Source organism: Gossypium raimondii, chromosome 7, assembly GCF_025698545.1.
Source record: "Gossypium raimondii isolate GPD5lz chromosome 7, ASM2569854v1, whole genome shotgun sequence".
Lineage (NCBI taxonomy): Eukaryota > Viridiplantae > Streptophyta > Magnoliopsida > Malvales > Malvaceae > Gossypium > Gossypium raimondii.
The window spans coordinates 17,324,482-17,339,931 of NC_068571.1; the positions used below are offsets into that span (position 1 = coordinate 17,324,482).

The window sequence follows — 15,450 nt, forward strand, 5'->3', positions numbered from 1 at the left end:
ATTTAGATATCATTCATTGGTTGCTGTTGGATGAAGATATTATTGCTTAATTTGTTTTATGCCCTTACATGCCTTTGCTTTTTTATAAAAAAAGAACATATATTTAAAAAAACTAGAATATAAATAAAACAAACAATGATAAATGGCATAACATGATAAAAATAGGAAAAAAATAAAAGAAAGGCCTACATTTAATTTATAGTTATTTTCTCCCATCCCATTTATGTTTTATATATAAGGTATGAAATTTTCAAATGCACTATTTTTAAAATTACATAACACTATGCCTTAGGATATCCGCAAGAGTTGCTTGAATCTCTCTTTGGTTTCTCTTTTCCATTTTCTTTTCCTCCCTCTTTATTTTTTTTCTTTAACTAATGTTTTGTTTTCGTTTTCACCCTTCAAAGATGGAGAGTTCCATCATCTTCATTTTCCTTTCACTATCACTGTTTTCCAATAATTGTAATTTCTTCTTTCAAGTTCATGCTTCCAAATACAATCATGGAAAGGTTAAGTTCAAGCTAATCCATAGGCATTCACCCGAGTTAGGAAAAATGTCTGGAACAACCCTTGGACCTCCGAGTAGTTCAAGGGAACGTATAAAACAATTGATACACAGCGACACTGCTCGGCTACATGCGATTTCACATAGGTTGGTCCCAAGAAGGAAGAATTTTCAGGTCGAGACATTGCGTAGTAGCAATTTGGTTGAGCTTCCAATGCGATCGGCTGCAGATATTGGGACTGGACAATACTTCGTTTCGTTTCGAATCGGGAGCCCGCCGAGGAAGTTTATTATGATAGCTGATACGGGAAGTACTGTTACATGGATGAAATGCAAATACAAGTGCAAAACTTGTTTCGATGATAGGATCCATCATCATGAAAGGATATTTAATCCTAAAACATCACGTACTTTTATTCCAATTCCATGCCTCTCCAGTATGTGCAAGCAGGATCTTGCTCGATCTTTCTCTTTGCAAAAATGTCATCGGTCGACATCTCCTTGTGCCTATGATTTCAGGTTGATCAATCACCTTTTAATTTATATTGTGAAGTTGATATGGCCATTTCTCTTTTACAATTATTTATTTCACTTGGTTGAGTAAAAAAATAGAATAATGGAAAGAGAAATTTAAAAAGGAAAATAAATTTTGAGTGCTTGATAAAATAGAATAATGTAGTAATATTTTGGTTAAAGTGGTGAAGTAAAATATACATTTCTTCACCATTGACCTCGACTATTTAAGTAGAATATTGATGTAGTACTGAATTATTAGTTACACTCAAGCTTATCGTTGTTCCTATTTAGTAATTAACCTTACGATTGTTCGTAGGTACTCCGATGGCACAAAAGTTCTTGGAATCTTCGGCAATGATACAGTTATAGTACGCCTTACCAACGGCAAAAAGATTAAAGTACCGGATGTAATGATCGGGTGTAGCGAGACAATATTTGGAAACTTCCACGACATTGATGGAGTAATGGGGTTAGGTTTTGACCAGCATTCATTCGCAGTGAAAGCAGCTGAGAAGTTTGGGAACAAGTTTTCGTATTGCTTGGTTGATCATCTGAGCCCAAGTGACCTCGTTAACTTCCTTGTTTTCGGCGAAGTGGATGATTCAACATTACCGAAAATGCAATACACGGAGTTGCTCCTCGGAATAGTGAATCCATATTACGCTGTAAACGTGTCTGGAATCTCCATCGATGGTGAAATGCTGGCTATCCCATCATACGCGTGGGATCTTAAGAGCGGTGGCGGGTTTATTGTGGACTCAGGTTCGAGTTTAACTCACCTAGTGGAACCCGTGTTCAATCAAGTCATCGCTGCTTTCCAGGCTCCGATTAGCAAATTCAAGAAACTGTCATTGAGCGTGGGGCCGTCGGAGCCGGAATATTGTTTCGGTGATGTTGGCTATAAGGAGTCTCTCATGCCGAAACTGGAGGTCCATTTCGCTGACGGAGCTAAGTTAACGCCTCCGGTGAAAAGCTACGTGATTGATGCTGCGGAAGGGGTAAAGTGCCTTGGGTTCGTCCCCACGCGTTGGCCTGGACCGTCTGTGATTGGCAATATTTTGCAGCAAAATCATTTGTGGGAATTCGATCTTTTAAATGGCAAGTTGGGATTTGCTTCTTCTAGCTGTACATTTGATGACTGAAAAAGGGACCAAAACTAGAAGCCATTGGAGTTGTCATATAACAGGCAATAATCCAATTTATTTCATAGTTAGAATGATAGAATGTAAATGATATATCTATTCTTCCAAGTTAGGAAAAGGGAAAATAGAAATTCGTAATGTTATTACGGAGCTCGAGCATTCGAGTTATTGAAGTGGTAAGTTTGAGCAACTTATATATCTGGCTCAAGCAGGTTATGTCAATATATATATTTTTAATATGATATGATATTTTATTTCTTTTCTAATTACTTAAAAATATTAGTTTTGTATCAATCCGATTTTTACCCAATTTCATACGGATTTTTCTTAACTTACGAGACTAGTTTCTTGGAGTTTATTAAATAGACTGATTAAGGGATGAATTAGAAAATTTAGTAATTAAGAAGATTGTAATGTGAATGTGAAAATATTAGAAAATATACATATATGATTTGGAGAGTTAAAAGTACTTCAATAAAAATATCCATTTGAAAAACAGTTGGAGGAATCCATTTTCACGATTATTTTCCAAAAATTTTCAAATTTCTCTCTAACTTTCCTCTCAACCAAACTTTCATTTTAGATTGATAAGTTGATTTTCTATATCTAGACAAGTTTTAAAAGATAAATTTTGAACTTTTCCATTCTTCTTTTTTAGCTCACATTTGACCTCTGAAACAGTGGAGGAGTAGGATTTTTTTATTATTTCTTTGCTTCATTTTGATTTCTACTGCAATGTAAAGTATTTTCTAATATCTACTCGTAGTTTTAAACTTGATTTTTTATTTTTATCTTCCATTTTTAAGCATTTTTAAAGCTAGAGTGAGAGGACTTCGATTCCTGCTTTTCATACTGTTTTTGGTTATAAATGAGTATTCGATGGTGTGGGTTAGCTAAGGATCTAGCTAAATATAATTTAGATCATGTTTCTTGAGTTGTCATTATTGGTGCTGAGAAGGTTTTGGAGAGAGAAATTGAATTAGTTGCTATGGTAGGTGGGTTTTGCAAGTCTATTAGTCCTTGTTAATGTTTTTCAGATTAAATTTTATGTTTGGTTGGGTTTAGATCTGTTTATGGGTCGGGTCATTCGGCTCGATCTGAGAGCCTGTTTAAAATATGAGAGGATTTAGATAAAAATATAGGCTCAAAAAATAAATTTGGAAAAAAAATAAGGCCGGTTTAAAAAATGGTTTGGGCTTCAAGTAAGACATTTTTGGCCCGAGCTCAGCCCGAATTTACTAAATAACAAAAAAATTTACTGTTTTTTTGTTATTTTAGTGATATTTTCTTGTTTTTTCTCCCTATTTTGCTACCATTTCACTATTATGTTACTACTATTTTTGTTGTTATTGTTTGGATATTGTATAACACTTATTTTATTGTTAATTTTGTTATTTTTAGAGACATTTTCTTGTTAAGTTGCATCTATCTTAGTATTATTTAAGTATACATATTTTTTAAATTTATTTTTAATTTGTTCGAAATATTTATTTTAATTTATTTATGTATTTTGATGTATTATATATATTTAAAATTATGTAAAAAATAAAATAATATAAAAAATTTAATATAAGCGGTAGATTGAACACAGGTTTTAGCATTTTTATCTGAAATTTGAACTTGGGCAAAATTTTAGGCCCATTTTTTTGGGACGGGCCGGGTCTAGCAAATGGGCCTAAATTTTTGCTTGGGCCCAGTTCACCTCAAGTTGGGCTAGAGGAGAGTTCTCTTGAGCCACTATAGTAAATTTTCTTATCAGTATCATTTAAAATATTGTCATTAAATATTAAATTTATGTCATTATTTGTATTTGATGACATCACATCCATCGTTACGACATTCATCACTAAAGGTTAAAAGTGACGATTCATCATTATTTATCATGTATTATCGAGAATTTAGTGATGAAAATGTATAATGCCACCTTATAGTAACATTTAGTGAAAACTAGTTGCGTTACCCAATTATATAAAATTGCATAATGTTCATTCATAACATCATCATAATTAAAATTTTGTAATGTTCATTCAATGTATTAGTAGATGAACTTAAACATGTCCTTAATCTAATAAAAAATGAGTTAATGTTATTTGTAAAATGGATATAAATAATAGTGTAATTCGTAGTAGATCAGTGTTCAAACTCGGGGTATGAGAGTTAGCGGAAAGAAGGGTCAGAGAACTCAAATCGGTTCGTCTATGTCACAAGTACACATCCCCGAGCTTGTGGTTGATCAAGTCAAGCACACACCTACTATGGAGGCCATCATGAGTCTGCTGATGATGTTGTGTCACAACCCATGCTTAGGGTGCTACAACGAGTAGCGGGAACCTAAAATGGATCTAGGAATAGAGGGACTATTGCTAAAAAGCCTCGATCTAATAGAGCTAAATTATTTAGGGGCGTTGCTGGGACGACCCCCACCATAGCAGAATATTGGTTAGAAGCTGCAAAGAGATTTCTGGATGACATAGAATGTACCCAGGAGTAGAAATTGAAGGGCACGGAATTGTTATTGAGGGATGAGGCTTACTGCTGGTGGCAGACCATCATGAGGGGTACATTGACTGAAAGGCTGACATGGGAATATTTCCTGGATGCTTTTCAAAACAAATATGTGGGTACCAGATATGTTGAAGCTCGGAGGTTGGAGTTCATCGAGCTCAAACATGGGGATAAGTCTGTGGTTGAATATGAAGTTGAATTCTTAAGGCTAAGTCGTTATGCTCAAAGAATGATTACAACTGAACATGATAAGTGCGTCAGGTTTGAGAATGGACTAATATACGAATTGGTGGTGCTAATAACCTCTTATACGGAAAGGGTTTTTGAAACTTTATTTGAGAAACCAAAATCATTGAGGAGGTGAAGCATGTGGAGCGCGAAATGAGGGACAAGGCTAGAGTCTGTACTAAAAGAGATGTTGGTCCTGTTGTCCAAGCCCCACAACCTAATAAGTGGGCCGAGATAATAGACTAGAACAGAATATTGCTACTGTTGCTGATGACGAGAGAGCCCAAAAATGTGCTACTTGTGGCAAGAGATATCCAGGTGAATGTTGGAGAAGTTTGGGTGCATGCCATAGATATAGATCCTTAGACCATAAGATTACGGATTTTCCACTTTGTAACGAGCAGATGCTAGCCTAGAACAAAACAAAATTCAGAACCATAGAGTTGGACAGTAGCCTCAAAGAGGTTTGGGTCAGAATAGGGGTGGTAATGCTGGTCAGAGGTAGAGAGAACTGGGTCAGGGTGCTAACTAAGTCGATGCAAGACAACCTGCACTTGTCATGTAGCAAGATGCAGAAAGGACCATGACGCTACTAACACCATAGCAAGTACTTTTACGATTAATTCTGTACAATATTTTGCTTTGATCGACATTGGTTTGACCCATTCATATGTTTCTTGATTGATGGCTAACAATCTGGGAATTGAGGTAGAGGAAACTATTAGAAATATAAATGTGCTTAGTCCCCTATGACAATATATTTTTGTGAGCAAAATTTATAAGATGTGCCCGTTAGAAATTCAATGAGAGGTATTTTTGGCAGACTTGATGGAATTACCCTTCAGTGAATTTGACCTCATTTTGGGGATGGACTGGTTGGTGGAACACCAAGTTAGTTTGGATTGCGCTTCAAAGATGGGTTACCTTGAAAACTCCTGTTGGAAAAGAGATAGTGATGATTGGAGAGCGTAGGGATTACCTATCTAATGTGATCTGTACTCTGGTGGCTGAAAAGTTGGTACATAAAGGATGCAATGCCTATTTGGCTTATATTCTGAACACGAATGTCAACAAGTCAGTTGTGGAGAACATTAATATAGTGAGGGATTTTCCTTACATCTTTCCAGAGGAGTTACATGAATTACTCGTGGAGCACGAGGTTGAATTTAGGATCAATTTATTTCCTGGAACAGGTCTGGTGTCTATTGCCCTCTATCGCATGGCACCCAAAGAGCTTATTGGACTCAATGCGTAGTTATAGGAACTTCTGGCTTATGGATTCATAAGGCCGAGCGTGTCACCATGGGGAACCCCTATTTTATTTTTAAAAAAGAAGGATGGATCCATGAGTCTCTGCATTGATTGTCGGCAAGTGAACCAATTGACCGTAAAGAAAAAAAATCCTTTACCAAGGATAGATAATTTATTTGATCAATTGAGAGGTGCGAAAGTGTTCTCCAAGATCAATCTAAAGTCTAGATACTATCAGTTGAAAATGGAGACAAACATTTTTAAGACCGCAATTAAGACTCAGTATGGTAACTACGAGTTCCTGGTGATGCCCTTCGATCTCATGAATGCTCCAGTAACTTTTATGGTCCTGATAAATTAGGTTTTTTACCTATATCTTGATCAACTTGATGTCATCTTCAATGACAACATCTTAATCTATTCCAAGTTTGAAACGGAACATGATGAGCACTTAAAGGTTATCCTAGAGATTTTCTGTGAGAAAAAGCTTTGTGCTAAACTGAGTGAGTGTGAGTTTTGGCTCCACGAAATGATGTTTTGGATTGGAAATAGCCTAAGAACGTTAGTGAATTCGGAGCTTCCTTTGATTAGTTGATTATTATAGGAGGTTTATGGAATGATTTTACTTGACTGTAGCTCCTATGACTAAGTTGTTGGGGAAAAGTGCACCTTTCAAGTGGACTGAGCAGCAACAAGAAAGTTTTGAAAAGCTTAAGTCCATGTTGACTCAAGCACCTATTCTAAGCCAGCCTGAGTCTAGGAAGGAGTATGTGGTATACAGTGATGCATCTCATACCGATCTTGGTTGCATTTTGATGCAAGATGGTAAGGTTGTGGCCTACGCCTCGAGACAACTTAAGCCTCACGAACATAACTATCCAACCCATGATCTTGAGCTTGCAGCTATTGTCTTTGCCATCAAGATTTGGAGGCACTATTTATATTGTGAGAAGTGTATTATCTACATGAATCACAAGAGCCTTAAGTACCTCCTCACCCAAAAGTATTTGAACTTGAGGCAAAGGAGATGGATAGAGTTTCTCAAATATTATAATTGTACCATTGAGTACCATTCGGGAAAGTCGAACGTTATGGTTAATGCATTAAGCAGAAAGTCGATGACTGATTAGAGAGTGATGTTGACTAAGTTGAGCTTGACGAATGATGGAGGTTTTCTTGTGAAATAGCAAGTGAAACCTACTGATACAAACTCGTGCTCGGAGTTGATTACGAGTTGCGTAAATTTTCGATCATAAATTGAGAAGTATCGTAATTGAAGGCTAAGTAGTATGACTTCAAGGATGGTCGGTTTGCAAGATGGGTGTTAGATGGATAATTTAGGCTATGTTGAGTTTGATAATGAAGGTTGAAGAATGAACCAGTATTATAGGTGAATACTGACCTGGTTTTTAAGTTAACACTTAGTAATGAATTATATGAAAATAACAAATTGAGACCCTCTATCTAACGAGATAGGAACCTACGGTATAAGGGTGAACGCCACACTTGCTGGAAGTGATAAGTTCAAAAGCATCGGGTTGACGCTAGTAGACTTTAGCTAGATAAGTCAATCGAGTCTCAAAAGAATGAAGGGAGTTGAATAACTCACAATGAGCTTAATAATCATAAAAGATTAAAAATTCAGTAACCTTCAGAACATATTACAATGAGCTATTTATAGCTGTTACAAAATCCAGTCGAATGGACAAGTTCATGTTCAGTTTATTGAGCTAGCAGCAAATTAATTGAACTTTAATTTCTTGAATGTTTCTACTCATTGAAGACGTCACCAGCCATGGCCTTTGCAATTCCCGAATGGTCAGCTGAATGCACTTGGAAGTTAGCTAAACCTTGCAAGTTTCTTAGCAACTAGATGTTGGAACATGAATTGAATCTTCCTTGAGCAGTCGAATAATCAGTATTGAATTGATGTTGGTTGTGGCGCACGAAGAGCCACTAGGTGTGAACAGCCGACAATGGGTGGTCATTTAGGTATGAACGGAATTTAGCAGCTGATTTATCAAATGTAGGGATTTATCAAATGTAGGAACATTGGATCCATTGAATCCTATGAAAAGATGCTTGAAAGAAAGCAAACAGCAGCTCCAAATGCATGCACGTCCAGGTCCAAGTGCCTCCTTAATTACCATCCAATAAACCTATTGATGATACATCCAGCCTACAAGACAACATTAAGATCGGATTAAATGTAGTCATAAGAAGTAATAATTATTTTCTCTGAACAATAGACACAATTAATGTGTCTGAAATAAGACCCAATTAAACACTTAATAAAGTTGTATGAAACAAGACAAAATTAATAAGCTTCAACATATTTAAAATGTTTAGATTAGGACATATTTAAAGCTCAATCATTGAAGGTCAATCCATGACATAATCATAAACCTTAAACTAATTTAACTAACTAATTAACTAGCTAGAACGAACTGACTCTTTATTCCAACAATTAAACTTTAAGCTAAAGAAAATAGGATTGAGATAGAATTGAGGTTGGAGTAAGTTGCGTGGCATGCTCGAATGGCAATTCCATGATTGATCGATAAGTCCAGCAATGGTTTCACCCCAAACTCGATCGATAAGTCCCGCAATAGCCTCCTTGAACATCTTAGCTCGAGCACGAGTGATCGGGCCCGTTGGCAGCTCCATGGTCTCTTCGGCAGCCTTAGTCGAGTCTTGAACCATGGTTGTATCACCTACCTTAGTAGATGAGATTCGATTGAAGTAATCTCTCGATGCTTCTCTTGCACCTCAATTCAGACAAATAGAGGAGGGTAAGACTACATATTTTGGGCTTAATTCTGAAGGAGTTCTATGTTTTTGTGAGAGATACTGTGTGCCTGATGATCGAGATTTGAGACAATTTATTCTTTGGGAAACACATAGTAGCCTAAACGCTATGCATCATAGAAGGAATAAGATGTACCGAGATTTGAAGGAACAATATAGGTGGTTGGCTTAAGCATAAAGTAACTGAATATGTGAGTAAGTATTTGATGTGTCAGCAAGTCAAGGCTGACCATTCAGCCTGATATGTTGTATAGTGAAGAACCGATTAGAATCTTGGCTCGGGAAGTTAAAGAATTAAGAAATAAACGTATAGCTTTGGCTAATTTTTTTTGGCACCATCACGGGGTCGAGGAAGCTATCTAGGAATTGGAAGAAGCTATGAAAGTGCAATACGATAACCTACTTTCTGGTAAGATTTTTGGGGATGAAAATTCTTTTAGGGGGAGAGCTGTAATAGCACGTTTTTAGTGGTTTTGAAAATAGTGGGTTAGGGATTATGATTTTGACGAGTCAGTTAGTATTTTAATATTCATTTAATTTTTGAGTAATTATTAAGGTCATATTTAAGTTTGGTTAAGAAATTTTAAGGATTAAATAATTAATTAGGTGAAAAGGATTAAATTGAAAAAGGTGAAAAAGTTTATTTGTATTAGTTAAAAGGATAAAATGGATATGGGATCTTAAATTAAAGGACTTGGTGGGTGAATAAACCATATAATAAATTATTGGATAGTTATGGTCAAGGTTTATTTGAAATTTTCAATTAGTAATAAGGGTAAGTTGGTGAATTAGTAAATAAACATAAAATTTAATAGTAAAAATCATCATTTTCTTCATTTGGAATGTTGGAAAATCGATTCTCCATTGCTATTCATCTAAAGCATTCGGCCAAGCTCAATCATTGTGCATGGTATATGTTTGATGGACATTTTTAATGATTTTTATGTTTTTGAGCTTGTATTAGCTTAATATAGCTAACCCGAGGGTTAACTTGTAAAATTGTTAAAATTTTAGAGCAAGATATGTGTAATTAGTTTACAAAGGGAATCAAATGAATATGTGGTAGATAATTTGTAAATTGAGATTTATTTCATGAAATGTTCCATGAATTTGGTGAATTTAGATGCTCATTATACACCTACTAACCTTGTGGTGTTTTAATTAGGAAAGGAAAGTATGCTTAAGTATATGAGAAATGCTTTAGTGATTTAATCGTTTATATTCGGCAAGTTAAGTTCCTTAATACGAAATTACTAAGCATTAGTTGCCTATTTAGTTGTTGTTTTTTTTTGTAGATTATCAGAAGCTCGATCAGTTGGAATCTTGTTGAAGCTCTGTCACACTATACGTCGATCATTTTGGTAGTTTTTTGTTATTTTGGCTTATGGTTATAAATGGCATATATAGGGTTTAAGTGTAATAGGGCTTGATGTCAATGTAGCTATTTGGTATGTTTTGAGTTATGCCAAGTTTAAGAATGTTTTAATATTCTTTTTGAAGTTGTAAATGATGATGTATGTAGATGAAGTTACACTTGTGCACGTTCTGCCTTACATTAAGTAAGTTATGGTTGAGTGGTACGCTTTTGAATTGGTTGTTGGTATTTTTTATCTAAGTTTATTGAATGAACTTATCCAGTTGATTGGATTATGTATGTTTTATGATTATGGTTCGTTTTGTCTGTACATTGGTTAGTATTATAGGTTGACTGAAATGGTATGTTTTGAGCGTGGTTGAAGTGTGTTTTAGGTCATGTGAATGTTTGTGGAATTGGTGTGTCTTGGTGTGCAAGCTTTAGTTGGAAATGGCTTGTTTTAGAGGTAACATATGTTGCACACGGCCTAGGACACGGGCTGTCACATGCACACGGCCACTCTACACAGTCGTGTGTCATTATTGTTTTAGGTACAAGTTCACATAGACTAAGACACGACCTACGACATAGCTGTGTGACTTAAGTCAGGATGTAACATGGTCTGGCACATGGCCTAAGACACGACCGTGTCACCCAACATCGAATGCACACACAATTTGACACATGACTTGCGACACAACTATCTGGCCCTAATTTGAATACCAACATGGGCAGACACATGGGCTGGGACAGGGTCGTATGTCCAGACTTCAAATGTCCGCATAGTCTAGGCTATGTCAGATGGCCTGGCCACGCGGTCGTGTGACCTTTATTTTCCAAATTTTCATGTTTTCTCTAAAATTTTCTGTTTTGTTTCAAATTGATCCCTGATTGTTTCCAAGTTTTTCGGGGGCACTGAAGGCTTGCTTTAAGGCCAAATTATGTATTTTTACTATGATTATGTTGAACTTTTAGATGTTAATATTAAGTTGTATAATTGTTTCTGTTTTGAAGTTAAACTTTCTAAATTATACGGTAATACTCCGTAACCCTAATCTTGCGACGGAGACAGCTTAAGGGTGTTACAACATACGAATCCAAGTGTGGGTTTAAACTTCTTTAAATCTGTGAAATTAATTATTAATTAAAATAAATGTGTTAATGATAAAAATTTGTATAAGTATTTTTGAAATGCAAAAATATGCGAATACACGTGTATTCAAAAGGATTGATAAATCTGTTAAAAATTAGGATTCCAAGTAAGTGATTCTGAATCTTCAGATTTCTGATGTTATGAATGTGATTGTATGTTTTATTGTTAAATGAGAGATCATGTTTTTTCCTTACACGCATGTATTGTGATTATATGGCGTTATTTGATAAGCATGAAAACTAATCATAGTACTGTTTCTGTTGATTATCTTATTTGCAAGTTAAACGTGCGCACTATCTGATATGTAAAATAATTCTGAATTGCATGTAAAGCACGCCTACTGAAAATATGATTTATGTATGTCATGTCACATGCATGGGATTGTGATTATGTTAAAAGGTGGAAGAATTCTGTCAATTTAATAATCTACATATTCTGGTGGTTTAACCACATTATCTGGTAGTATATCTACAAATCTAGTGGCATGACCACAATATTCTGTATCTGGCAGCTTGACTGCATTATCTAGTGACTTGTATAGATAAATGGTGTTTTATTGGATGGACGAGTTCTGGGAAACTCAGTTATGGTGTGTAACGGAGTTGGGTAAGAAATGTTTTCTAAAGATCTACATTGTTTCTGAAAAAGCTTTACATCGACATCATTGTTATGCATACTGATAAATATATATACGTGTGAAATGTGTTTACGTAAATTGTTCTGTTATATTTATGATTTATGTCATAAAATCTATTGTCATATATGTTGACCCACACTGGGCTTAAAAAGCTCACCTCTTTAAATTTATGATTTTTCAGATAATAATCGAGGTTAGGACATGGGCTCGGATTAAGAAGGTGCACTCGGATATTTTCAAATAAACTATCATACTTTATTAATCGGTATTTTGGGATTGTTATGTATTATTTCGGACTGTGGCTTAGGACTTCTTATTTGGATTTTGCTTTTTTGGATGATACTACTTTTAAGAATTTTTGTTAAGAAAAACAATTAATATAACTCCTTCATGTCATAGTAATTTAATCTTGTGATTTGCTGCTTATTATCCTATGTTATACTTTCATTTGATTTAGCATACTTAGTAATTTAATTTAGGTTAATAGTTAACTCAATTCACATTTCCTTATTTCTATCAACAACTTGTCATTTGATAAATTTCGCAATTTTTGTCTTACTTATATAGTCCATGTGGAAAAGATACTCTATACTTATGCCCCACCCCAATTTTTTCTAATTCGCATTTTGGATGGTTGGCCAAGTGAGATTGGTGGTGACTTTGGTGTGAGCTAGTAAAATTCGCGAAGAATTGACTTGTTTCATTCTAGCATGATCCCTTGTGGATTGTTCCACCATATTCTGCCATCTTGCGGATTCCTAGTCTGCATTTGGTGAGCTCTTTTGTTTGCGAACCCGAGAATGAAAAGTTTAATTGTTACGAACATGTTCGTTCATTTTTTAATCTGCAATAGGTGGGACACGTACAAGAAGTGTGCCAAGTCCTATAAAGGAAATGTGTCATTTTGCAAGACACCTGTAGAGCCTCAATGGTTACGTCTGATTAGTGGAATTGTCTCTAAATAGTGGAATCATGTTATATTATTTGGATCGTGTGTGCATGTAATATGATTAGGTAACCTTCTTAGAGTGGGATTACAAGCTAATTTTTATATAAATAGGATTGAAGGTTATCATAGAAGGAATTAGTCATTTAGCTTGATCAGCAATTAACCTTTTCAAGCCAATTGCTGGTAAATTCTTGAGTCATTCTTTAGTTATTCCAGGGAATGAAAAGGTAGTTGGAATCATTTATATAGGTTTTCACTAGAAGTCACGAAGGGAAGGAAACTTCCTTTTGGTTAATGATTGTATGTTACCGATTCTCATTTTTATGTTAAAGTTTCGATTGTTTCTATATTTAATAGAGTGTTTGATTTTATTTAGCTAAAGAAATGGGAGAAGACCCTAGTGCAAAAGGGAAAGAACCCGTAGAGTGGAAAAAGATTTTCCTGATAATCTTTAGTGAGTTCCTTCTACTTGTGCTTCTAGTAAATTCGAACTAACTCAATAAAAATATTATCTTTTAGGTATGTTAGTTTATTTTAAATTAGCTATGCATGAGTGTGCTAATAAATTGAAAATACAATAATTGAATGGTTATGAATGATTGAAAATGGATACTCATCCTTAGTGCACAAGCTCCGTATCCGGAACGGTGAAAGGGGGAAATAGAGGAAACTGTTAAGATATGAATGTGATGGGAGAAATGTATGGAAAATATGAAACGATATGTGATTTTCCTCCGATAGGGCATGTAAAGGGAAACCTTGATTGGTGAATGCCCTGGCCTTGCGAGGGAACATTTAAGTTCAACATGACCGGTAATTAAATTTGATAGCTTCAACATGCACAAATTAAGCAACCCAACATCAAGTTCAGATAATAACATGAATCATATATAGTTGTCTTATATAGAATCTCATCAAAACTAAACCGAACAGCTTAAGTACCAAACCGAATAACTTCACTATATTTTCATTATCAATTTTTGAGACTATGGTTTGGGCAGCCTCAATGAACACCCCGAACTAATAAGCCCAATTTTTGGTAATTTCAATTGTTAAGGGTTGTTTCACGTAACATTAATGATTTTAAATCAAAATATTTAACGGTTAATAAAACAATTAAAAAATGTTAAAAAATGGGCATCATTTATATCACAATAATCGAATAAATTAATAAGTAACTGTAATAGGCCCAATTTACCCGGCCCGCTATTAAAATAAACCAAACCAAAAGTCCAATAAACAGTCCAATTACAATGGGCCAAATTCGGGTTGAAGCCCAGTCACTAAACCCGATTACAGACCCTAACTGGTCTTAACCATCAGCCTAAATTCAACCCAAACCCAACACAAAAAGAATCAGAAACCCTAGCCTTTAGCATCACAGCCTCCAGCGCCGCAGCCACCAAGGCCATCCTCCGCGCGTGCCGAGCTACTCCTCACGTATGCAGCGCCTCCACGCGCCTCCAGCTGGCCTCTGTACACGCCACGAACCATGCCTCCGAGTCACTCCCCACGCACGTGCACCACTCAAACAAGCCTCCGTACGCGCGCGCCCGCGCACATCCGTACGTGCCACGTCTCCGACCCCGTACGCTGTACCTGCATCACGACAAACCAGCAACAGAAGCAAGAAAAGCACGAAAACGAGAGCAAAATAAAAGAACAGAATATTAAGGACGGGGCAATTTTCCTTTTATTTATTTTTTATTTTTATTTTCTTTTTCCTCTGTAAAAATCAGGCTATAAAAAAGCAAAGAATAGACTGTAAATAGGGGCATTCAAAAATAAAAAGAATCGAAATATTAAGAGGTGATTTTCGAGTTTCTTTTTCCTTTTCATTTTGCCAGTATCAGATTCTTTTTTTTTCTTTCTATTATTTTCGTATTAAACAGTCATTAGTTAAAGAAAAGGGGGAAGCAATAGAGAGGAAAGGAAAAGACGTACCTGGGGTGGAATCCTAGCTCTCTCCGTCGTCATCGGAGCATGGACTAGGATCGACGACTGCTCAGATACCTTCAATACCCAGAACGGCACCGAAAACAATAAGCAAATCTTTTAGGTTTTATTTTAAATGAAATAAACTGCTGATTGCTCTAAGGTTTGGCTTATAAGCAATGAAAGAAACGACGTCGTTCAAAGCCTGGGCAGTGGCCATGATACGACGCCGTTTAGAGGCTCAGACCCGTGTGGTGACCCGACCCGGGGCAGGATCCGCGCCCTTCTGTTCTTTGGTCTATTTGCACAACAAATCCCTCTGTGTTTAATGGAGTTTCTATTCGATTTTCTTCAATTTTTAATTTGTACCGCATATTTGATTCTGTTTTCATTTGGATCCATGTTTAAACAGTATCGTTCTCACTAATTAGATTTGAGCCTCCAAATTTTGCGTTTAATTGCTATTT

At 35.8% G+C, this 15,450-nt stretch overlaps 1 protein-coding gene and 1 long non-coding RNA gene across 2 annotated transcripts; one reads left to right on the top strand and one right to left on the bottom strand.

The window, feature by feature from the left end:
- The first annotated feature begins 407 nt into the window (after window positions 1-407).
- Window positions 408-2,336, top strand: LOC105800324 (aspartic proteinase NANA, chloroplast). Its single transcript, XM_012631368.2, has 2 exons — window positions 408-1,024; window positions 1,338-2,336. The coding sequence occupies exons 1-2, from the start codon at window positions 408-410 to the stop codon at window positions 2,161-2,163; spliced, it is 1,443 nt and encodes a 480-aa protein (XP_012486822.2). The 3' UTR covers window positions 2,164-2,336.
- Window positions 2,337-14,172: 11,836 nt separating this feature from the next.
- Window positions 14,173-15,209, bottom strand: LOC105800318 (uncharacterized). The gene is made up of 2 exons (XR_001135790.2): window positions 14,993-15,209; window positions 14,173-14,647 (listed from the first exon to the last, which is right to left on the bottom strand). It is a non-coding gene; the product is annotated as an uncharacterized LOC105800318 (long non-coding RNA).
- Window positions 15,210-15,450: the final 241 nt, after the last annotated feature.